The sequence below is a fragment of the Astyanax mexicanus genome, chromosome 17, assembly GCF_023375975.1.
Source record: "Astyanax mexicanus isolate ESR-SI-001 chromosome 17, AstMex3_surface, whole genome shotgun sequence".
Classification (NCBI taxonomy): Eukaryota; Metazoa; Chordata; class Actinopteri; order Characiformes; family Acestrorhamphidae; genus Astyanax; species Astyanax mexicanus.
In genome coordinates, this window is record NC_064424.1 from 36,240,666 (window position 1) to 36,266,564 (window position 25,899).

Genomic DNA, 25,899 nt, shown 5'->3' on the forward strand with positions numbered 1-25,899 from the left:
ACTTTAAACACCAAATGTAACAGACCTGCTTCCCATTTACACCCGAGACCTTACTAATACAAACTAGTCACTTGACACACCATGACCATTTTTACTTAGAAGTGTATTCACTTTTGTTGCCAGTGGGTTAGAAATTATTGGCTGTTATTTTGAGGGCACAGTTAATTGACACTGTTATACAAGCGGTACACTGACTACTTTATATTATACCATGGGATCATATCTTCAGTGCTGTCCCATTAAAAGATATAATAAAATATTTACAAAAATGCGAGGGGTGTATTCACTTTTGTGAGATAATGTAAATGACTTTCTGATTTATTTTTTCTAAACAGCAGCTTTATTTCTCATTTGAGTGCATTACAGTTTCAGCTTTATATGTTTCCTATTATAGTTATATGTATATTTTTGGAGTTCCTTGGAAAAGCATTTATCCTTATAAGAATTGTCTGTATAGTGCTTTGATAAAATGTATATTGCCAATGTAAGAAGCATGAAAGTGGTTAGTTTTCTAATTATATACAGTGATGCAGGAAACACTAGATTCCATTGAATTCCCTTTTAAATAAATGTACCATTCCATTAAGAGCAGCTTCATTTCTGAGTTAGAAATGAGAATATGACATTTTTCCAGCACTGTGGACAGACCAGTTTAATCCTTCTATATGAGAAGTTATTATGGTATGATTTCAATTTTCATTTATATATTTACATTTTCTGTTTTATGTCTGTTTCCTTATAATTGTAGTATTTTACATTGTTAGTATTTCAGAACATCAGGACAACACATTTATTTATCACTGAGAAGTTCTAAAGTACCATGTATTCCTCTACTGCAGGGATATTCTGTAAAATAGTGTTCTACATAGGGCTCCAATGTAGAAACAGTGAATATGGGACCAACACAGTACCTGTAATAGTGGAGGGTGCTGCTGTCTGTGGTGCTGAAATGTAACAGTTCTAAAGCCAGGCTCACAGAATAACTCACAAAACACAGAAACAGATGTTTATCTTTCTGAATGAATGGCGATGAACTGCAGCTCTCTAATTAACATGTTGTGTCTCATTAACACAAGACTAAAGCTACGAGACTAATTAAATAAAAAAGCCTGACATGTCTCTGCATTTTCACTTTAAATATCTCACTCTGCGAGTCAGTTCAGCATCTACTGCTTTCAGCACTCCCATCACACACACACACACACACACACACACACACACACACACAGCAAATATCAAAGCATGCACCAATCCAAACACACCCAGTCACGCTGTTGCTTTGCGCAGATAAGACTGATGGTATCACTTGGTTTCATTCCTGCACTGTACTGCAGATAAACTCTATACACACTGGTACATTTCACACGTCACTAGTTTATGTGTTTTGTTTAGCAGTTTGCTGCTAAAAGAAAAAGTTTGCTGAACTACTCTGATATAATGGACTTTTTTTTATAGTTTCTCCCAGAAGGAAGTGTGGGATTGCAGTGCTATTCAGAAGGAAGATAGAAGTTACCAGGAGCTATAAATAATAAACAATAACCGATATAAGCAATATTTATTAAGCTCCATTAACAGAAGTAGTGTGTAATGCATCATGCCAGACATCTTGGCATGGAGTTGTAGAGGTTCATAAGGTCTCCTGAAATGATCCATCCCATGCAGCTTGAATATTTCCCCACAGTACTTGCGGATTTTGTGGTAGAGATGGAGTGTTTATAGAGCGTCCAATAGCATCCCACACATTTTCAATCAGGGACAGGCAATGGGTCTGGCAATGCAACTGTGTCTTTAAAGTAAGCTCTTGAGACAGCAGCAGTATGTGGACAAGCACTGTCCTGCTACAAGAGCATACCAAAGTGGTATACTACTGTTTGTAAGACCTCATTAACCCTTGTGTGGAGTTTGGGTCTGTGGGACCTGTTTTCATTTTTCATCAAATGAGACAAAAAAAATATTTTTTCTAACTCAAACTCATTGGCATTGGCTCATTTTTTGTGAAAAACAAAACACATTTTCGATAAACACACACTGTACACCCCCCCCCCCCCCACTACACATTTATATTACATACAGTATGTTTGGCCAAGGGCTAATAAACATTGCTTCATTTGTAAATTTGAAACTAAACAAGTTTTCTACTCATATCTTGAGTTTAATTCACTTTCTTTTACATTTTATTAAAAAACAAATTAAAAAAAAGAGTAGCACTTTTTGAAAGAAATGTAACATAAGAAAGGTAAAGGGCAAATATTAACCATGTAAGCTGTTTATATTGCTTGCAGTTTAGGTGAACCCTTTGATTGTCATATTGGAGTCTAAATTCTGGTCTATGAACCACAAAATGGGCATTTATTTGTCTAATTTTGCCATTCTATTATTTTGAATTCTTTCAGTACTATTGATTGAAACATACATAATGAGTATTATGGAAATTATGGATATTATGGTGTCCTTTTTTAATTCTTAGTTTTTCTTTGAATTGTTGTCTATATATAACGTAATGTTTAAAATAAAGTGGATTTGTCCTGAAAACAGAAAGAACCCACATATCCAAAATTTTACATGTCATTATTATGATTACTATGATTATGATAAGCCAGAATTTTTGATGCTCCCCAGTGTGTGATTTGTGAGGACAGAGCACCGGTACTGGATATGGAACATAGGTTGATAGTAAATTAATAGTAAAACAAATCAATTTTATGATTATTGTTACTGATGCTCAAGTCAAGTCTAGAGGCTATTTTTATTGGCATGTTGCAGATTCGTAATGTTTTTCTTTTTTTTTTTGTAAATTAATGTATATTAAAGTTGTCTTTCTCACCAAGTCCAAAATGCAGTGCCACAGCAATCACCTGATACGTAACAGCAACCACCTGGAATATCATGGCAACAGCATAGCAACACCACAGCAGCCATATATAGCAACACTATAGCACTTACTAATCTAGCAACCCTGCTAATCTAGCAACAACCTGCGATACTATAGCAATCATATGTCAACTCCATAGCAACAACCTAATCATAACTGTAACAGCTATTAACAAATAAGATCACAGCTACATGCTACAGTAACAACCACATAATTAACTTATAAACAGCACAGGACTACTGCAAGTTTATGTTATCCTGCATGTGTGTATATGTGTGCACGCGCTGCAGCTCACTGAAACCCCTGCAAATTAATCCGCGTGCACAAATGCGCTGAGAGGCTCGCGATGCATTTCATCACACAGTGCCATACTCTCTCTCTCTCTCTCTCTCTCTCTCTCTTTCTCTCTATCCACACGCACGCGCGCGCCGAGCAGCAGCAGCTGTACCCAGCAGCGCGAGGCTGCGTGTACGCGTTTCTCCGCCGCGCGCGGCTCGCTCTGTAGAGGAGACGTTTACTTATTGTTTATTTCTTTATGTTTTAGTTTTTCTGTTGTTGTTATTTTTATTTGTCGGTTACAATTGTTACGTAATGCGCACGAGCGAACAGAAACAGTAACACATTTAGGGGCACGCGCCCCTCTGCAACACACACACACACACACACATATATACAGAGACGCGCGCACGCGCACACACACGCACGCACGCGCACACACGCCGAGCGCGAGAAGGAAGATGGTGATCATGGCTCCCGCACATTGCCGCTGTAATCCCGCGCGTGCATCCAGCCTCTTCCTCTGGCTGCTGATCGCCGCTCACCTGCCCTCAAGGTAAGCGCGAGGCGTTTCGGTGGATGTCGGGGAGCGTGCACGTGCTTGTGCCTGTTTGTGGCGAGGGGCTGGGGGGTGCGGTGAGGTCGGAGGGGGTGCTGCTCGCGTTAAAATGGCAACGTCTAAACGGCCGCGGTGAAGGCGGGTGTAGTAAAGGCTGCGCTCGCGCTTGTGTACGTTTTCCGAGCGGCACGAAAACGATGCGCGCGTGGAGAATGTGCGTGTCGGGGTGTTCGCGGCGAAATCGCGCGTTCGGTGTTGTTGACGTCGGTACGCTTTAACGTTAAGCGTAGCTAAGCGCGCGATGGGCTCCGCTCAATATGGCCACTGTGTTGCTTTGCTGTTGTCGGCTCATTCCTTTGATTTCAGCCCGTTAATGTCTAAACACAGGGACATCAAAGCAGAGACGTTTCCAACCGTATCATCTTCACAATGGGACATCAAAGGGAATATGTTTGCAATGGTCATGCCTTCATACAATGCTAGATAGGATAGATAGGCCTGTCACGATAGCAACGATACATTGGTCCAAAAGGAATTGTGATAAATGATGTGATTGTCCTTTTTATTGGAAAAAATTATGTATTCTACATAAACAACAAAGATAAAATAAAACATACCCATTTATTAACATTAATGTAGTTTCCTCAATTAAATATTGAAGCTAGCAAAAATCAGTATGTTTATATACAATATGTCAATATATTGTACAACAAGTTAATAACATAATTGTCGTGAGGCCTACAAAGGAACATCAAACAGGAATTGTTTCCAGTTGTAACGTCTTCACAAAGGAATAATCCTGTCAAAATATGGATATTTGCACACATGTTTTAAACATTTTCTTTAACACACCACTTAATTCAAGTTAATGGGCTTTTCTCACTAAGTAGAAATCATGGGCAATACAGAGGTCAGCAAAAATTATTGTGTATACATGTCTATATATTGCCCGATAAGCTGATAATGTCATTAATGTTCATAATCTTCAAAGGTGATTTGTTTCCAATCATAATATCTTCTAGAAGTCTGGATAACCATCTTTTAGATAATATATCATCCCAGAAATATTGGGGATAAACTGTTTTACTGTAATTTAAAATAAATATATGCTAAATAAACCACAAAAGTGGTGCGATAAATTGTAAACGTAATTATCGTGACAGTACTACAGAGGAAGTCAAAGAGAAGTGTTGCCAGTTGTAATATTTTAACAAAGAGATAAGATTGTCACAATATGTTCGATAACTTACAAATGTAATAATCAATATGAGAATATGTTTCCAATTGTCATGTCTTTGATGATAACTTGCATAGGCCTTTCATGACAACTGATAAGCAATATGTTTGGACAATATATTATCCCAGAAATAATTGAGATAATCATTAATACTTTTTTTCGTTAAGCAAACAGAACTGACAATACTGAAGTCAGCAAAAAGTAATATAAAAAAGCATATATATATATATATATATTAATATAATTATTGTGACAGGACAAAGAGATGATTTATCCAATTGGTTTAATAATACATTTTTTGAATGATGTATTGTCCCAGATCTAATTGTGATAAAATATAATACTAACATTTAAAAAAGGCAATAATTAGGTTAGCAAACAGAATTGCATATATTTGCTCAAATATTGTACTATAAATCATAATCATAATTATTGTGACAGGCCTACAAAGCATGGGGCAGGTTGTACTTCCTGTGCAACTCCAGCTGTTTTTCAAAAAAAAAAAAAAACAGCACACACATACAGAAAGTGTGAGGAAGGCCTGCGTGAGGCTAGTGAAGCCTCTTATAGCCATACTTGTGAAGCCTCTTATAGCCATACTTTACTAAATGTAGCTAAACAAACCTAAAGCAGAGCGATAGGATCATATGGGCTGTATCTCCCTCTCTTTTTATGCATCTGCTCATCTGCTCATCCCTGTCCTCCACACCAGACCTGAGCAGATAGATGAGACAGAACAGAGAGATCTGCCTCCAGCTGGACGCCATTTCAGCTCTCATAACATCAACATTTTGTATATTTAATGCTAAAATTAAAGCATTCCAGAGCTGGTGCTGTGATTCTGGACGTGTGGAGAGAATAGAAATGGAGGGATGATACTATTTTCCCATCCTCTTCTTCCCCCATCCTCCTTCTCCTCCTCCTCCTCCTCCTCCTCCTCCGCAGCTTTAGCTTAGCAGGAGTAATGCTGTTCAGCTGCTGCTGTGCTAGCGTAGCCTAGCCTGTGTGCTAAGCAGAGAGAGGGAGGGTGTAGAAAGATAAAGGAAAGGTGGTGATGGTGAGGTGGGGGTTGTTCTACAATGCTGGCTGGCATGTCTTACGTTAAAAATGTATTATATATAAACATACTGATACATCATATTATCTTTTTAGCATTTTAAGGCTTGTTAGCTTTGTTAGCCTTGTTAGCTTTGGTTGTGTGTGTTTGTGGTGAAAGGGCCTGACTGCTTCAGGCCTGTAGCAGCTAGCTACTGGGTTAGCTCACATTCCTGCACATCATTTTGCATCATTTTGGTGGAAAAATACAATTAGTTATAGCTTTATGTCAGTCTGTGACCATTGTAAGCTGCTAATAGAGAAACAGAATAGTAAATACAGTTTGTGCTTTTGTTCCAGGACGAATGTTATGGATTATTGTAGGCCTAGATGTTGTCATTGTTCATAATTTTGCATAAAGTTAGTACTGAATAAGGGCTGAATTGTCGGTCTATTCTCAATGCAAGTTGTTATTTTACATTATTTTGCACAATTTTGGTGGAAAATGCAAATAACAGCAGTAATCTAATTAGTTGTCATTTACACACTGTTCAACACATTTCCGCAAAACAACACACAAAACAATTTAATATTTTTTGTATAATTTACACTGGATTCAGGACGACAGTCACTTTATTAACTGACTACCCAAGGAAATGTAGTCCTTGTAAGCAAAACTACATACTGATGGTGAGTTAGGGTTTGGTGAAATGCTTATTATGTAAATAAATGATACCTGTGTCTCTCCCTAAGTTGCTGATCTCCCAGCATTCATTGCTATTTGCAGTCAGGAAACTTTCATATGGGGGTGCTGTATTTACAACATTTAAATGATTGCATTTAAATGAAATCAATTGTGCTCTCAGGGCTCTGGCAGCTGATGGCAAGCTACATGACCGGGATTCGAACCTGCGATCTCTCAGTCAAAAGTTTGGACACAATGTTCCTACATGTAGATGAATCATATAGGAAACTTAAAAGTGTCAAACAAGTTAAAGTTTAGGTGGCTTTTGGAGTGCTGTTAACTTGCAGGCTGGTAACTCTGATAAACTTATCCTGTGCAACATAGGAAGCTCTTGCTCTTCGTTTACTGAGGTGATCCTGATGAGAGCCAGTTTCATCATAACGGTCTTTGAGACTGCACATAAGAATACTTTTAAATTATAAATTTAAAATATTTAAAAATATATATTTTTAAACATATTTAAAATATTTAATATTTTTAGATTTTTTTTTAATTGATTTAAGTATTTTTTTTTTTGTATTTAGTTGATTAGTTCTTGCCTTAATATGGGTTTGAACATTACTCCAATAGAGCTATTAACTGTATATCTACTCTACCTCTTCACAACTTTACAACTGATGCTCTCAAACACATTAAGAGACCAATAAATTCAAGTAATCTTGATAAAGCACAGCTGTTAACTGAAAGTCAGGTGACTCTTCCACATAAAGCCGACTGAGAAAATCTAGCCAAGATGTGCAAAACTGACATCTAAGCAAGAATCTAAAATACAAAACATATTCTGTTTAACACGTTTTATTTATTAAATAATTCCACATGTTTTCTTAATAGTTTGTATGACTTTACAAAACAAAATATAAAATAAAATAATGATAATCCACTACATTTAAGCTGTGCCCAAACTTTTGAGCGTATTGTATTTTGCATGGTTTTGGAGGAGAATGCACAAATAGTATAGTTTTACATCTGTGGCCTTATAAGCTGCTGTGGGAGTAACAGAAGTAATGGGGTAGTGAATAGGAATTGTTCTGTTAGTCTTTGCCAATCACTAGGGCTGATTGTAGATGTAGATGTTGCCATTGAACACTATTTTGTCTATTTGCACTATTAGCTGGTTTGTTTTGATGTTGGAGTAATAAGCTACTGCATTATCATGCTGTTGGCGTGTGTGAAACACTACTATTTAGTGTGGGCTTAGAAGTTCTTTTTTTAAATGTAATGCAGAAGTACTAGTATTTATATTTTTTGTGTAGGTCTGTGGTTATTAGCTGTATTTGTTAATGTCAAGGCCAGGCCATTATTTTTTTTAAGCTTTAGATGCCATTTTCATTATGTTGTTTGTTGTATACCTATATGTTATCATTGTTCATTATTTTACATCACTATGGTTGGTTTGTAGTGTTTATAGTTTTACGTAGATATGTGGCCTTATTTTCAAGAAATGTCATGAAATCAAAAACCCTGCAGAGGCCTAAAATAAAACAGATATTGATCAGTTAAACTTTTTTCTGCAGTTAGACCTTGTTAAAAAGCATGGATTCATTTTTGTTAATTAATAATAGTCTGGGGCATGTTTGTTTTTGTCAATTCATAATGGCTGTCAAAATGTGCAGCTTATTTTTTATTTGTTCTGTTTTGATTGGATAAAAAGTAAACTCATTTTACTCAGATTTTATAAATATGAATGTTCATTGTCAGTTGTACTATGAATGTTTTTAAATTTTGATTTCAACAATCACAATATATCACCTTACCATATGGTTTATGGTTTATATCACCTTACCCACTGGATTATAAGGCGCCTTTTATGAGAAACTATAAGGAACTTCTAATTCAGCAGGTCTCGCTGCTAGGTGGTGGTGGGGGGATAGCTAGCTAGGTTAGGTAAAGCTAAGCTAAGTAAACAAAACTTTAACAAAAAAAGACTTTCTTTTTAAATCAAACAAAAAACGTTAATCTACACAGATTTCTCTCCTGAAAACTGTTTATTTGGGTGAGTAAAGCACTTCCGTTTATTCGCAGTAGGCTTCAATTTCCAAGTTTCTTTAGCACTAAGGCTGGAGCATTAGCATTAACGGGTAACCACCCCACATTGTTACACTGAGGGATCCTGAGTCCTCTGGTAAACCAGGACTATATTACTTGGCGGATCATCATACGTAGCTTGTTTTAACATGGTAAATGCGCAAACTACTACTTGCCCCTGAACTATGAAAGTGTGGTAGCGCGGTAAGTGGCTAATGTTAATGCTGCTCCAACAGTGCTAGCCTGGAATTGCAGAAGGCTACAGGCCGATAATACTCACCTCTGAATAGGGAAATAGCGATTAGCGGCTAATGCTAATGCTAATCCAGCCCCGGTGCTGGAAACTAAACAGAAACTCTGGTATAACACTGTACTTTAGTGGAGTGGCTTTACTGCTGAAAAATAAATTAGCTTAATTTATAAAGTTCTTGCAAGTACAGGCCTTTAGTACACTTAGGATAAACAGCATGCAAAACATGTTGATTTCCACAGTAATAATATTATAACATCACCCACTTTTATACCTCTCTTCACTCCTAGATATGACACAATACAGTAGGTTGATGATTTTAATGTATATATAGTATCCATTTCCAGATCTGAGCCTTTCTCTCTTCTCGTTTTATGCTCAGGTCTCTGTGTGCAGCTTTATAAGCTCTGACTGGCCGCTGGGGTCAGTTTGGGTCCTGCTTTTTAAAGAGATTAAAACAAATGATGAAAGCATCCATTGTCCTCAGAACAGATAAAAAACCCAAACTGTCCTGCATATAATAGCATAAAATAGTGTGGAGATTATATTATTGCATATTACATCTCATATGCATGTTATTGTAAATGTTTTGTAGTAATGTGACATGGCTCCTACTGTTGGAATATTTAGAATAAACAAATTTGCATTTGCATCATTTTCATATTATTGCCTTCTGGGATATCAGCACTGTGCACTGTATTTATATCAGCCCCACCACTTCCTCTGGCAATTTCCTGCACCAAATATTCTGCAACCAAATGTTTAAGAATACATTTTTATATAAAAAAACAATGTAAAAACACAGAATGGTTTATACAGATCAGTGACTTTTTAAATCATGTGCTTTTATCTGCTGCGATGTTAAAAATGTGTAAAATTTTGGTTAAATTATAATTTTGTTATTGCATTCATTTTTTTAAAGACAAAAATACATATAGGCGATTTTATGTATTCAGTGCTGAAAAAAATTGTAAAATGATTGAGAATTTCATTTTGTTTGTTTTTTGCTTTGCCCATAGGTTTCGTTTGTTTTGGTGTAGGTTTCAGTGATTTTTTTAGCCATATATATATATATATATTTGGTTTCGGGATTGACCAAAAATGTTCATTTCAGTGCATCTCCACAATGGAAAACAGGGAGAGGAGAGGAATGTAGATTAAAGTAATTTATGTTACTTAAGTAATTATATGCAGTTATCTGCATAGTATTGATAATTCTACGGATGATTTTAAGATATAATTGTGCAAGCATTGAGCTTTTATCTCATATGGAGGTTCTTTATATCTAAATGTTTTCTGTTTCTTTAAAGAATCATAAACCCATATGAGGCTACGATTTGCTCTGCTGTACCAACACAATAACCAGTGCTATTTTATCTCCTTTATTTTAGAGTCTGTAGCTGGTGTTTCTGTTGTGGAGAAAGATGCTTGTCTTTTTTTATCCATTTTTCCATTTAGAACAGGGTCAGACACTCTCTCCGTAACCCCAAGCCCTAAAACTGGATCCACATGCACTCAGTTGTGTTTATAGATGTTTTTTCTTTTTTGGTCAGGAGTGTTTTAGGGTTATTTGTAATGGAGAGAGTGGTGTATCTCCCCAGTGAACGCCTGCCATGATAGTTGTGTTTGGATGTCCCAGAAATAACAGTGATATATTATACTATTGTTGTTTTAAGAACATTTTAGCCCCTAATATTATAATATCAGAATAAAATCAAATTACAACATTGTAAGACATGTAAATAATATTATAATTAATTAAATACTTAGATATTGGAATTATAATATAAAAAATACAGTATATATCCTAAATATACAGTATAAAAAACATACATAAATTAACATTCCAGATTTTTCACATTAATGGGTGCTCTGTGCTTTGAAAAACTTTGTTTTGTGGTTTTATACTGTTTAGTACAGCTGTGTGTTGGCAAGAACTTTTTAATTTTTTTAAAGAGATTAAAACTAATGATTTCATTAGAACATATGTGTTATCCAAATAAGTATGTGAAATTTGTGTGAGTAATATGACTCGGATAACTCAAAATATTCTCTATATACCTTAATTCTTTGTGTGGGTCTACCACAAGATCAGCAGTTCAATTGCCAGCTTTTGAGAGAATGTTAATGTATACCTTTAATTACCTTATTAAATTATGTTCCTGTGAATATTTCTGGATTTGAGCTTCTATTTACTATTTATGGTCTGTGGGCCTTAATGCTCTGAACTCAAATAACTAATGTATAGGTAAAGTTCCAGATTTTTGACTGTAACAATAAAAATATTAAACATTTGATGTAATTTTGTATCAAGGTTTACAGAGAATATTTTAAAAGTGGCACAGCATTAAGTCTTAGCACACTGATTTTAAACTAACTGAGGCTAAAGGCAAGATACCCAGCTTCCAAAATAGAGCACACAATGTCCTCTCTCTCTCTCACACATTTAATTCTGATTAGTGCTCTGAGCTCTAACCTGCCCTGTCCTCATGTTGGACTCCGTCCACATAAGGTAACGATCTAAATAAGAGGAGATTAAACTAATTAGACTTTCTCAGGTCGTTTATAAGGCTGCAGGGGTTATAAATGTTGGTCTGACAAACACAAATCAGTTTGGACAGATATTGTTTCCTAAAAAGCAAAAGAAACAAAAAATGATGGTACTCAGGTCAACAAAGTGAGTTATTATAAAATAAATATTGATTTAGAAACTCAGATAGATTCTGCATATTTGGTGGTTTAAAAATGAAATGATCTTCAAGAGTTAGTGTTAGGGTTAAAGTTAGTAAGTCTTTTCACAGGGCAAAATTTCTGAAAGCCAGTGAACCAGCCCTTATCCTCTGACCTGAACACTCCCAAACACCTCAGCTTGGGTTTGATATTATTTCACTCACAGTTTATTTGCCAGAATAATCTGTTCAGACAAAGTTAGCGTAAAATGTAAGTAAAATTATTTAATTATTATTAAACTGATTTTGAATAATTGAATAATAATGGCTTTTTAATCCACAAACGTGCACGCAGGCGACACAGACTTTTTTACCCAATTGCGTGTGTGAAAGAGAGGGGGAGGGAGAGAAAGGCGTGTGCATATTCATAAACCGCATGCAAAACAGAGAGTGTTCTGATTAGCCTGTTCCCTGCAAAGAGTCTGTGAGTCAGCCAATCAGTTTTAGTTTTTATATAGTATATATTTCATCTAATGTGTACAAGCACACTAATACACATATAAGGGAGTGTTGCCCATAATTTGTACATTAAATCGTTATTGTGACAGGCCTAGATGTATGCTGCCAGTGTTTTTATACACTGTTTTATTATATTGTGTTAATATTTTATAATGATTTGAGCAATAAAAATGCTCCAATGTTCCTTTCTTTTTGAGGCTATGAGGTTGTGTTCTGACAGGGATGATATCAGACCGGTATCAGACAGGTATTTTACAGTATGCATACTGTACATTTAATCATGGTACCTATAAAATACTGTCAATTGTTAATTACAGTAGGTATTGCAGTTTTATAAAGTTATGTTCACACTAATAGGCTGCTGTATGTATCACAGCAAACAGTATCACCACATTATTAAATAATAATAATAATAAAAAGAAACATACAAAATAAAGAATACCATATACTCAATTATGATATGTTACCCTTATCGGAAGAAGAGGAGAATTTGGTTTGGACAACAGTGTTTTGAACACAACACAAAAATATCAAAGTCTTGAGGGTTTCATTTAACTTAAATCCACCACATTCCACAGAAGACGAGCTGGTTAATTAGCTAGTAGCTAGCTAACTACTAAGTTAGCTAATTGATATTTAGAGCTTCTCATTGTTTTAGTGTTAATTTTATACGCAAGAAATTACTTAAATGATTCTGTTTAACACTAAATAGATAAAGCTATCTATATTATATAGCATAAACAACTCAATATTGGTATACAGTCCTATGGAGTTGTGTTTATACTCAATTTATCTAAATTTAACATATTCACCCAAACGTCCATACGTCTGCTCTCACAATTTTCTAGAGGATAAACCAACACCAGAATATCCTAACCCAGAGAAACGGGTTCTCAGTTCTGAAGCTCTGGTGAAGTGAGTTCATAGACTGTGTATAGCTGGACAGAGCTCTCAAAATTAAAGCTCACCTTCCGCGAAAATCCGATTTTTCTTGTTTTTTGTGGAATACAGTAGGTCTCTCCGAGTTGAATGTGTACACCTGCACATTAAACTGTTTTGCAGCCCCCATTGTCTGCAGGAGCTAAGCAAAGAAATCCCCCCTCCCCCCCTCCGAAAAACGGGTGAATTTTGAATTATCTTTCTGCCTACGTAGGCAGAAACTCACAGACCAGCCCACCTTGGCTCGAGAAACTCCCAGAGGCGGAGCTGAAGCCACGCAACATCACCGCTCATCAGTTAGGAGGTGGGAGGCAGTGAGCGGCAGAGCGGCGGAGGGGCGTCGCAGTGCTCCTAGCCAATCAGAGGAGAGATATTTGCATTCTGTTTGCATGTATGAATATTCATGAGCAAAGCTGGAATCCGGTCATTTTGGACACACCCCTAAAACAGTCCATTAAAAAAGAGCTATACAGAGACACCTGAGCACTTTTTTTTTTACAAAAACGGCTCACATGTCATTCATTCATACTAGAGACCACAACTAGACATTTTAAAATGAAAGAAAAAACGACGGAAGGTGACCTTTAAAGCTACCACAGGTCAGGCGCCCCCTGCTGTTCGGTTGCAGAAAGCTGTGTAACCCCACCCATCCCCATAGGTTTCAATGGCAAAACAAACAACTTTCAATCACGTTTTTTTCCTAATATACTGTAAAACAGCTAGTGTAACCTCTGCGTATATTGTCAAATTTTTTTATCCCCACAGAATTCGGTTTTTAAAAACGTAATTCAGCTCTATTTAAAAAGGTGTGGTTATTGTAAAAGGGCTGGATTACACCTAGCCTGGGTGGGACCAATGACTGTATGGTTGGGATCATAGACTGTGTGAGCTCTGTGGAGGCAGCCCTCAGGGGCGGGGTTATTTAAATGAGTAGGCTGTCTCTCCACAGTCTTTCTCCCTCCTCTGGTCTCTACTGCGCAGACTCGGGTTTCAGGATCGTCAACATGGAGGAAGATTTTGGCTTCATTTTCATTGAATGAATGGGAACGGCGACACAGCGTCCATCTTTTTTTACAGTCTCTGAGCGAGTTCACTGTGAGATTTACCCACTACACACTCCAGCACTCGCTGATTAGCTCTAAAGCTAACGTCTTCTCCACAGACACACAGCACCGACCCGTCCACTTCACCAGAGCTTCAGAACTCTCCAGATTCCCTCCACAGAGCAGTAAAAAGCAGACATATGAACATTTGGGTGGATGTGTTAAATTTAGCTCCTTCAAACATAACAAAGCTTCTTTCTCTGGAAGGCAGTGTATAGGAAGCTAGCTAGTTAGCGAGTGAGCTATCTCTGTGCAGCACTCTTATCTTTTTGTGTGTTGTGTGTGAAAGCTGGTAAGCTATGCAATAAATAGCTGTAAATAAGATTAAATAGCCTTTTGGAAAGCTGGGTTAGCAAATCTAGCTACTTTATAATCAGTGTTTACAGCAGTAGCTACTTCAGACTGTATTTACTCTAAATACAATACTACCCTAACCATTTAATATAAGCAGACCGGCTATTCTAACATAAATTTTGAAGAAACAAACATTTGAAAGGTGGGCAGGGCAGAAAAACTTTGATACCCAGACACACACAAACAGGTATCCAGTAATTTTAATCCCATACCAAACTAATTTAAATATAAAAAAATTGTACAATTGTAAAAATTGTTTATTTTGGTTATTATTTGCTTATTAGCTAAGGAACGTGCTTTTCTCCAGTGTTTCTCTCTCCCTGTGGAGTGTAGCTAGCGTTAGCTACATAGCTAGCAGTGCAGTACCACAGAATAGTATTAGGGAGCCAATAAGTTCTAAGGTTGACTTATTGATTTATTAATATACTCTACTCAAATAAACTAAACGATATAAAGCTTTCAGCAGCAAGTTTCACACTTGGTATCAGCGGCTACATCTTTACAGACACAGAGTTACTGTTTAACACTGACAAGATACATGCTGAAAAAAGCTAGGTAGCAATTTGAGGTAACCGACCACTAGCATGGTCTGTTACTATGTCTCTTAAGCTAAATAAATGACTTCCTTTCTCTGGGCTTTTCATCTACATATGATTTAACCTACTGCAGATTTCTGTGTGCATATACAGATATTGAGGATTCAAAATGTCTCAAAAGTATTCACATTTATTACTCTGGTAGAAGTATAGATATTAGGGATTAAAATACATCTGTAGAAGTTTTTTACTCAAGTTAGATTATAAAAGTATTGGTTTCAAAACTACTTAAAGTATACAAGAAAAAATGCCATTGAGAACAAAAGCTCAGTAGTGAGCCTATAGTGCACTACCCCCCACCCCAAAACACATTTTTCTAAAGCTATAATGACTATAATGTTAATAAATTAGGACGCACTAGGCTTCCTGTTTCATCTGCATATATGCCCATTGAAAATGAATGTATTTTAGCACAATGTTAATATATTAAAGAAGCTTAGTTGGACGTTTGTCAGTCTGCTATGTTCTTGCTGGAGTGAGGGCAGAACATGTGCAGGTGTGATGGATCACAGTATAAACCAATAGGGTGTGAAAATGGTATATGTTTATACTTTTTATCCAACTGCAATCAAATTCACTCTATCTGAATAAAGGGATTTATCTGGATAAGGGTTTTTTTTTTTTACGATGAGAAGCCGGAATGAAAACAAGCTGAAATTAAATAGAATAGTCTATTTTTTCAAATGTGGAGAGTAGAAAGAACAGATAACTGTAAGAAAATGTGTGTAGTAGAAGTACAAAGTCATCTGAAAAAAATATTACTTCAGTAAAGTATAGATAACAAAATATTTTTACTTATTTGCTTGGCACTTTTTTCTGCATGATAATCAAACATGTATGTGTTAATGTAATATTTACTGTAGATTTCACCTTTCACTAAATTTCCATCATTATTTTTTGCAGATCTACGTTAAAATATTGTATACAGGTTCTACAGTCACTACAGAAGTGTATTTAAATTATTACTTAATTGCGTTAAATTCCTACATATTAAGTTATGTATTGGGTTTGTAATGTTATGTAATTATCAGACTGACAGTGGCATGTCTGTAAGTTGGTATGCGGTGCCGCTCTGACCCGTAGGGAACAGCCGGTGTGCCCGGTGTGAGATCAGAGCTCCTCGGGGTGAGTGACATGTCTGCCGACTGTTTGATCTTCAGCAGCACCGCAGGGATTACCGCTGTCCTCCACCCCTGCGGTAGGAACCGCCGTGGGGCTCTGATATCCCCCTGCAGGTCTGCTTAAAAACCGGACGCCCGGGTCACACCTTAACATTATGATGAAAGGCAAAGTGAGCCGATGGAGGAGTAGGCCGTGGTGGGGGGTGGGATGTCAGCTCAGGACTGGGAGATTAGCTCCAGTGAATGGAATAACCCTTTAAATCCCAACACACTGTGTATCTGTTCATACATCTGAACTATGTTAACTAATGATCGCTTCATACTTCTTCAATTACTTAATTACAAACATGAAATAATAGAAGGTGTTAAATTCATAATGAATGCTGAATAATGCATAGTCTGTACAGAAGAAGAAACATTGAACATACATTAATCCATAGTGGATACCACCTGATGTATAGGGATAATTCAATAAATAAAATATAACTTTTAGTTAACATTAAATAACGCATAGTAATTGCTAAATACTAAATTTGTACTGGATAAAGAATAATTTCTGTACCTAAGTAGGTACAGAAATATTCATAGAACATGCAGAATTATTAGTAGAAACATAATTATTCATAGACAATACAGAATAATTCAGAGTGGATACAGAAAAAAAAATTACTTGCTTAAGAAAAAAATTATAGTTGATACAAATCTATCCAGTGTAGATACTTACTCTTTAATAGTGTATTTAGATAACTCATAGAGGATATGGAAGAATTTGTAGTGTATATTGAACAATTCTGTGTAGATACTGTAATTCATAGTGTGTACAGAACAATCCATAGTGATACTAAATAAGTTATGGCACATACCAGTAACTCATAGTGGATAACAATAATTTATATTGGATTGTGGCTACAAAATTACTCATAGGGTACTAAATATTTCATAGCAGCTATAGAATAATTCAAAGCGGATAAAGAACATCTTCAATAGTGGATTCAGATTATTCATAGTGGATATATAATAATTAGTTTCAGATATTGAATAATTCAGTGTAGATACTAAGTAATTCATAGTGGGTAAAGAATAGTCCATAATGCACATACCAGTAATTCACTGTGGCTACCAATAATTCATATTAGATAATGGGTAGAGAATAATTCATAGTGGTTGCAAAATATGTAGACACCATACCTGTCAAGTCTCCCGTTTTGGCCGGGAAACTACCGCATTTTACTCCTCTTTCCCGCCGTCCTCCCGTTTTAGTATTTTCCCGTAAATTTCCCGTATTATATTAAAATAAAAAAATATAGAGACAGGGCACTGACCGCTCTGTGTCTCTTAACCAAACAGCCAATCAGCTTGCAAAGGAGAGTCAGTGTGGGGAAGCCCCTCGTCGCTGTGAGTTCAGGCAGCTAGTCGGAGCAGCTGATGTTAAAACAGATCTGGATATACAGCGATTTTTCTAAAAGAAAGGTAACGGTAGGCTAATCATGCAAAACTGTGATGAGATTTTTCTGATAGCTGCTTAAAAATACTCGTCTCCGAAATAAAACACACAGATTAAACCTTTTAAAATAAAAAAATACAGCTTGTGACTAGAAATGTGGAGAGGACCGAAATGAACTGAACTGATGAGGGGTGGCGTGATCAAAAGAAAGAAGTATTAATTAAAAATTATTAATTGTGTAGGCCCCTTAGGACAAATTTTTACTGATGGAATATATCTGGTCCATGTCCTTTTAGTAAAACCTCATAATGCTATTTTTAGGTCACCTACAGTCATTTTGCAGAATTTGTGCACCCTTTGTTCAAATTTAAATCTATTAAATAAATAAAAAATATATAATAGAAAAGAGTGCATTTATGCCAAAAAGACATGAAATCTTTTTTTAAATATATAGAAAATGGTTTTTAATTTGGCTGTATTAAAAGAATGACATATGTAGGAATGTCCACAACATTTCAGATTCTGATGATCTAACTGTAGTTTATAAGTGGTTCACTTGTGGTTATTTTAGATTTTTTGTAAACCTGTCTTAAAATGTAAGAGATACTGAACCTTCGTTGGGCTGGTGGGACAACAGGAACAGAGGAAAATATCCCTTATTTTTAAATCTAAAACTTGACAGGTATGAGACACAGAATAATTCAAAGGTGATAATGAATATACTTATAAGTAATTGAATTAGTGTTGTAATAACCAGTGTTTAAATAATTTGTAATTATTAAAAATAATAATTTCAATAATATATGATAAAAAAAATGATTTTAGGCAAACTCTTTGGATGGCTGGTTGTTTCCTCATGTTCTCTGACCCTGTTATGTGTGTGAAGTGTTTAGAGTGTCCGATCAGTCTGATCTCGTTTAGCAGAGCTTAGCGAGTTCTGTTAATAGCCATGCTGTTTAAAGTTCATCTAATTAGGGAACTGCGGGTCATTACAGGTCAGGGGACGTGTGGGTAATAGCCTCGTCTCCTCAGGCCGGCGGACGGGCAGACGGGGACGGCTGGCAGTGCAGCTTGACCAGAGCTTCAGGTTGAGATAGCAGAAAGCAAACACATTAATTAACCCGCTGGAGTGAAGCAGAGCGGCCTGAGCTAACATCAACAGTCCGATAAACAGAATGACATTGCAGCTTCATTAACGGGGATAACAGCTTATTATCCTCAGTCTATAGATGAACACTCCGTTATAGCAGTCGATTGTATAGTTTAACCCTTACTTATTCTGGATTATGAAATATTATAAAAAAAACTGTGATTTGGTATTCCAGTATGAATCATACACTGTCCACAATGAATTATTCAGCAATGTCTAGGAATTATTCTGCATGTACTATGAATTATTTAGTAACTGCTATGAATTCATTATTGTCTACTATGCATTATTCCGAATACATTATGAATTATTCAGTTTATGCTCTGAATTAAAATTTAGTATAGAGTTGCAGAGTATTTAAATTGATACTATATTAATTATCCACTAGAAATCAAATATGTGTTAATTATTATTCACTATGTGAAAAATTCAGTATGCACTAAACTGTAAGCCTGGATAAGTTGAATTTATCTAAATTATTTGAGGAAACCATTTGCCTTAAAATATTTTGGTTGACTAAAAACATGAGTTAATTATACCAAAAACCTTTAGTTATTATGCCTAAATTGTAAGTACATTTTATTAATTTGTATGTTTTAATGTCAGTTGCTTTGCATAATAATTCTACTTTGATATGTTATGGTCAGGTAACAAAATAGATTTCATTTAAGTAAAAACAGATTTGAAATAGTCATGAAAATTAGACAAAGAATGAAAATGCTAAAGAAAGAACAGTACAGCTTACAGTCAACACAGAGTTATCAGCTCAGAAAATTAGCTTATTCTTACAGCCTACAGCACAGAGGCCAGGCAGTTGATCAAAATATATGATCTACAAGTTTGCCTAAGGTAGCCCAAGGGGGAATCCCTACACACTGATGGTGAGTGTCAGAGACTAGGAGGACACACCCAGTATGCAAATAGATTGTACCAGAAGCCAATGGCAACAGACTAAACTCAGTTATTATAAGTTGATTCAACTAAAAAAATCTCAGTTTGAATTTATATGTGGCCACAAATGTTCACTAATTTAAAATCATTAAGTAATGTTTGGAAATATCCAATTTGGCATAAAACAGACTTCATTTGTTTGAGTTCAAACTATTTATGGGTTTACGGCGTAAGTGGGTATGTGCAATTATTCATTCAGTGTACACTATGTATTATTGTATGTCCTCTACGAATTATTTAGCAACATCTATGAAGTATTTAGTAACTACTATGAATTATTCCATATACAGTATGAATTATTCAGTATTTCTCATGAAATCATATGAAATATTCAGCATTTAGTATCTGAAGTCAGTTATTTAGAATCACTATGTATCTGCTGAGGATTTTACTATCCACTATAAATTAACCCTTGTGTGGTGTTCATATTTTTGTTTCTCGTTTACTTTGTTATTTGTATTTAATATAGTGTACAGTGTGTGTTTATCGAAAATGTGTTTGGTATATGTTTTTCACAAAAAATAAGCCAGTTTGAGTTAGAAAACATCTTTTTTTAGTATCATTTGATGAAAAATGAAAACGGGTCCCACAGACCCGAACACCACACAAGGCTTAATGTATTATGAATAAATACATTGTAAGTTATTTAGTATTCACAAATAATTATTTAGTATATAATATAGGGTAAAGTAATGTAGTGTCAGTATTTTAATAACACAGTATTCATTGTTATACGTTGTTTATTATTGAATATGGGGAATTCAGTATCTCCTATGAGATAATTAGTTTCCACTATTATTTTTTTAGTATGCACTGTGATTTTTTTTTTTAGTTATTGGGTATCCACTATGAATTACAGGAGTTGAAATGAGGCCTGTTATCGGATGCAAATGGATCACGTTTCATTTCAAGTTGTGTGGGCATTTATCATTTGTTCAGTGTAATTTGTGTACCAGGAATACATCATAGAAGGCTAATATTACCACCCACAGTAGACAGAGCAGTGGATGGTAACAATGGCTATAATTGTTTGTGTAAAAAGGCAAGCGACTTTTCAACAAACAGCAGATCCTCATTCAGTACAAGAGATCGCACACACTTCAGCTACCATGGGATGTGACAAAAGTTCTGGGACATGATACTAGTCCTTTTCCCATGACATATGGCATGCTACGGCATAAAGCAATGAACTATGGTGTTTTCAGTAGTTATGTACAGTTCTGAAACCATCTGAAAATACAGGGAATCATTACTATGTGATCACGTCAGATGGGTCTGTCACTGGTCAGAAAAGGGTCAGCAGAGATGATGGCGTGACCGTAATGATGGTAAAGAATGAGATCTGAGAACATCTGGAATCAGGGGTCAGCTCTTCTCCTGCTGCTGAGTGAAATGAGATATTTCAGCTATACGAGGAGGGGGCGGGGCAGATGCTGAGGCTTTATATAATCCCACAGCTCCACAGTATTTACTGTTCACAGCAGGATTTCACTTCAGCCCTGCCCCGTAATATATCACCCAGCGCTACCTAACTACTACTCACCGGAGCATCGGAGCATTGCTGTGAGGATTTGATTGCACTCAGTAAAAAGAGCATTAGTAAGGTTTTCAACTCCCAAAATCATCTTACCAGAAAGTATGGATTAGTGCTGGGCGGTATAACGGTTCATACGGTTTTTTATATACCACCATACCACTAGAGGTGCTGCGGAGCACCGTGTAGAAGCACACAGTGTAGATCTGCTCCACCAAACAAGCACACAGCTTGCTAGATAATGCTAGCCAGTTAGCATAACAAGCTAACACACTGGAGGGAATGAAGTGAGAGAAATTTGGAATTGCGCAATCAATCCACAGCTCAGAGAAAAGTTCCTCTCATCCCCCAGATAAGCCCAAAATCGCTCCTGAGTGCAGAGTCGTTTATTCAGCACAAGAGATAAAACTCCTTAAACTCTCGATGTGAAGAAGTAACTATAGCCCTTTTAAATATATCAATACTATAGCTTAAAGAATAATATTAATGCACACTTAAAGCTCCACTAGGTATTTGATTGAGATTGAGATTCTGTGCTTGTGGGCTCCCCCTACAGTTGTAGAGTGTAATAAATGTTTCAGGCGGATTCGTTTCTCTTTCTCGTTTTCTTCTGCCAGAGTGTCTGTATGTTAGTTTGTAAAGAATGAACCAGTTGTCCTTGTAGAACTGTTAGAACTAAAGGTCGGAAAGCAGGTCGCAGTTCTCACAAGCGTTGATCGCGGCCGCCTCGGAAAACTTACAGAGTCTGGTTTGAGCTCAGAGGAGCTCCGGCACAGACACGAGAGCACCGCTATTCCTCCTATTACACCTCAGTGCAGCGCTGCAGTGAGTTTCAAGCTGTAATTTCACTTCTTTAAAAAGATCAAAAATCAAGGAAATCCTACCTAGTGTTGCTTTAACTAAATGTATTTGGTAACTGGAGAGAGAAGGGAATTGTGGCTGATATTAATACTGTAATGCCTCTAATGGCTTCAGAAAAACATTTCAAAGTTGTTGGCATATCTCTTTCTAAGATATATTGTTCACATTCTTCAGTTGTTTTTTTTTTTCTAATGAGGTCTGATTTATTTATATATTATGTAATTTAATGGGGCAAAGGCAACCCAACAGTAATTAAAGCTTTAATTTAAAGCCTTAGTTTTTCATATTTTTTGTACTCCTAACAGTAGAGCAGTCATGCAAAAAAAAAAAAAAAAAAAAAAAAAAAAAAATATATATATATATATATATATATATATATATATATATAAGATCAAATTAAAATTCTGTGATATACTGTGAAACCGTCAGAATCTTGAAAAATACTGTGATATACATTTTTGTCATACCGCCCAGCACTAGTATGGATCGAGCTATGTCATTCCAAAGAACACTGCCTAATGCCTGCCATAAGGCATGGTACCAAAGGGTTCACATTTGTTTAACTGCACATGTGCGTTTATTCCTTAGAGGTATCAACAAATATCTGGATATATAGTGTATCATAATTGCAAAACATGATTAAATCAATGCAGTTGCTTCATATTTTTTTAATCATAATAAAAAGAAAATACACAGAAACACAGGTAACTCTGTAAGTATTAAAAGTACAGGTATTTTTTTCTTTTGAGAAATTACAGATGAAGCAAGAGAGCAGTAATTACTGTGTCCAAAAGGCTTGGAGAAAAATGGAACAGGAATAGGTCTGGCTGACCCCATGGAAGTACCTTTTCGCAGCTTAACATTGAACTCAGTTTCAGCAGTGAAGAGAGGAATTAGAGGTCTGACCGGTAAAGTGCACTAATATATACTTAATGGTAAGTTAAAGATGCGAAAATAAAAGAGCAGCTTTTCTGGGTCATATAGCACTGCTATTGGACAACCGTATTTTTTGCACTATAAGGCGCGCTTAAAATCCTTTTATTTTTCCATACCTTATCAGTGCGCCTTATAATCCAGTGCACAGTATGTATGAATTCTACCAGTCAGGTTGTCAGGAGCAGTAAAACCACTCCGCTGAAGTACAGAGTTATACAGGAGTTTCAGTTTAGTCCTCCAGCACCAAGACTGGAGCAGTATTAGCATTAGCCGCTAACTGCGCAAAGCGCTAGCTCTTTCACAGTACAGAGTTGAGTATATCGGCCTGTAGCCTGCTGCCAACCCTGGCTAGCACTGCTGGAGCAGCATTAGCCGCCAACCGCGCTAAGCACTAGCAAATATCACCCTGGCTTAACGGAACACTCAGGGGTCCTCAGTGTAGCACTGTTGGGCGGCATTTACTAGCACTAACCATGGTTAGTGCTAGCAGTTAGCTGTTAATGCTAATGCTGCTGCACCTAGCCTTAGTGAAAATCTGGAAATCTAAGCTTTCTGTAATTAAAAAGAAGTACTTTACTCACCCAAATAAAAAAACAAAGTTTTCAGGAGAGAAATCTGTGTAGATTTTGACTCTTAACTTTTTTAAGAATTTACAGTTTTGTTTACTTAGCTTTACTTTACCTAACTTCATTATCCCTGCCACCCACCACCCCGCCCGAGAGCTGCTGAATGAGAAGGAAAACATAGTGACACCCCTGTTCCTTACTAGTGTCGCATAATGTGCCTTATAATCCGGTGCACCCTGTGTATGAAAATAGACCAGAAAACAGAAGTTTATTGATAGTTTGTCTTATAATCCGATGCACCCTATAGTGTAAAAAACTTTTGACAGGTAGTTTATATATATTATGAACAAGCAGTATGTTATTTTTTTCAGTTTTTGTTGAACATATAGAAATATCAATTTAATCATATGACATTTTGGTGACATTTGAGATTCAATAATCTGAATAGCTTCATCGAGTCATTTTCTAAGAAAGTCTTAATTTAATCTAATGTAAATCATCAGTTATCTCTAGTAATTGTGATTGTTTGGGGTCTTTGGGTGCAGTTGATTAATTCCAGGATTGTAACTGATTACAGTGAGAAGTTTCTTTTTAATGAGTCAAGCTCATGCCCATTAACACGCCGCCTCAGACATGTTCAATAAAGCTTTGATTTCCCAGCCTCACTCGTTAACTGTGAGGGCATGTTAAGTTTCTCTTTAAAACTCAATCATGTCAAAAGGCTGTAATAAACGGTGAAGCGCGGCGAGCGAGAGCACCCTGCCGATTACGGCCCGGCTCTCCAGCTGCAGCAGCTTCTCCACACGAGTGCAGCTTCACTTCACTGCTCTCCAGATGGGGGTTCTGCTGGTTTTACTACAGAAACTTCAGACCTGTGTCTGAAAACACACTGGCCTGGGGTGCGTTTCCTGTACAATGACAGAGCCTAGCATTGAACTAGCATGGTACAATGCATTGTTAAACAAACTAACATCTAAAATACGACTGTTTTCCAAAACGGTTTAAACAAGTGATCAGTCGATCCACATTTTATCCACATCCGGTTCCAAAAAACACATGGGTCTTGCAGCCAATAAAGCTGAATGGAAGGTGTCCCCTTCACATTTCATAATTATTAGTTTACTCAGTGCTGTTTGCGCTACTGTGTTGTAAAAAAAAAAATCACTTGACTGTTTGGAGAATACACTTACCACTGAAAGTCCACTCCATGTTTTCTGATTTGCCTACAACAGCTCACCACATGCAAGTGAAACTTGAGGAAGTAACATCCAGCTGTTTCTCAATCTTATTTTTTTGTTTTATGCCTTTAAAATGAACCCAGACAAACCAAGTCTTCCTGAAGCTGCGGGAGTCTCCTGCGTTTCAGTAGTGGCTCCCTGATGCCCGCGAGTCTCATATAATCTCCCAGAATTCAGAACGAGTGCCCCACAAACTTTTTTTCTCTAATCGCGTGTGGGAAGGAGAGAGAGAAAACAGAGAGGGTTCTGATTGGCCTGTTCTCTGCAAAGAGTCTGGGAGACAGCAAATCAGTTTTTAGTGTGGGCGGGCAGTGTTTTTCCCCCCTCCCGGACGGGAACTGTTCAGTGAGTGAGAAAAAGCAGATCACGGCGGAGGCAATATTAATAATTATTGTAATATGATATTAAATGTTTTTGATGTTGTAACTGTCAATTTTTGTCAAATAAAGAAAAAAAAAGGAAAGCAGAGGCAGGGCCTTCCAAAAAGAAAAAAAGATAAAACTCATTTCACTTCTGAGTCCTCTAAATTTAATAAAAAAAAAAGTAAAATTAATTAATATAAAATCAACTTTTGCAACTTGGGATGTCTGTGAACCCTAGGCTATGTTAGATGTATGTTCAACTCCAACAGGCTGTACAAGTCATGGCTGGTAATCAAGTACTGTATGATAATAAATTAAGCAGCTTCTCTGTAATCTCTTAGATTTTGGGTAGTCTGCTAAAGATTAGCGTGTTTCTGGAAAGCATTAGTGAGAGAGTCTGCTGCCTGGTGTCTTTATTCAATATGTACCCACTACTCTCACCTGAAATCAATGCAGTTGCTTCATTAAATGTTAATTGTATAATGCAAGAGCATCTCCACCCCCTGTCATGACTTTCACTATTCACAGACTAAAATATCTCCAAACAAACTATCCAA

The 25,899-nt window shown here is 36.5% G+C and overlaps 1 protein-coding gene across 2 annotated transcripts in view; it reads left to right on the top strand.

The window, feature by feature from the left end:
• Nucleotides 1-3,308: 3,308 nt before the first annotated feature.
• Nucleotides 3,309-25,899, top strand: part of gabrg2 (gamma-aminobutyric acid type A receptor subunit gamma2) — a 97,692-nt gene continuing 75,101 nt past the window's right edge. The window contains exon 1 of one of the 2 annotated variants that reach the window (XM_022676372.2): nt 3,309-3,704. In XM_022676372.2, the coding sequence (XP_022532093.1) occupies nt 3,610-3,704 (95 nt within the window). In that variant the 5' untranslated portion in view covers nt 3,309-3,609. The remainder of the gene's footprint in view (nt 3,705-25,899) is intronic. The other variant, XM_022676373.2, reaches the window with a different exon arrangement.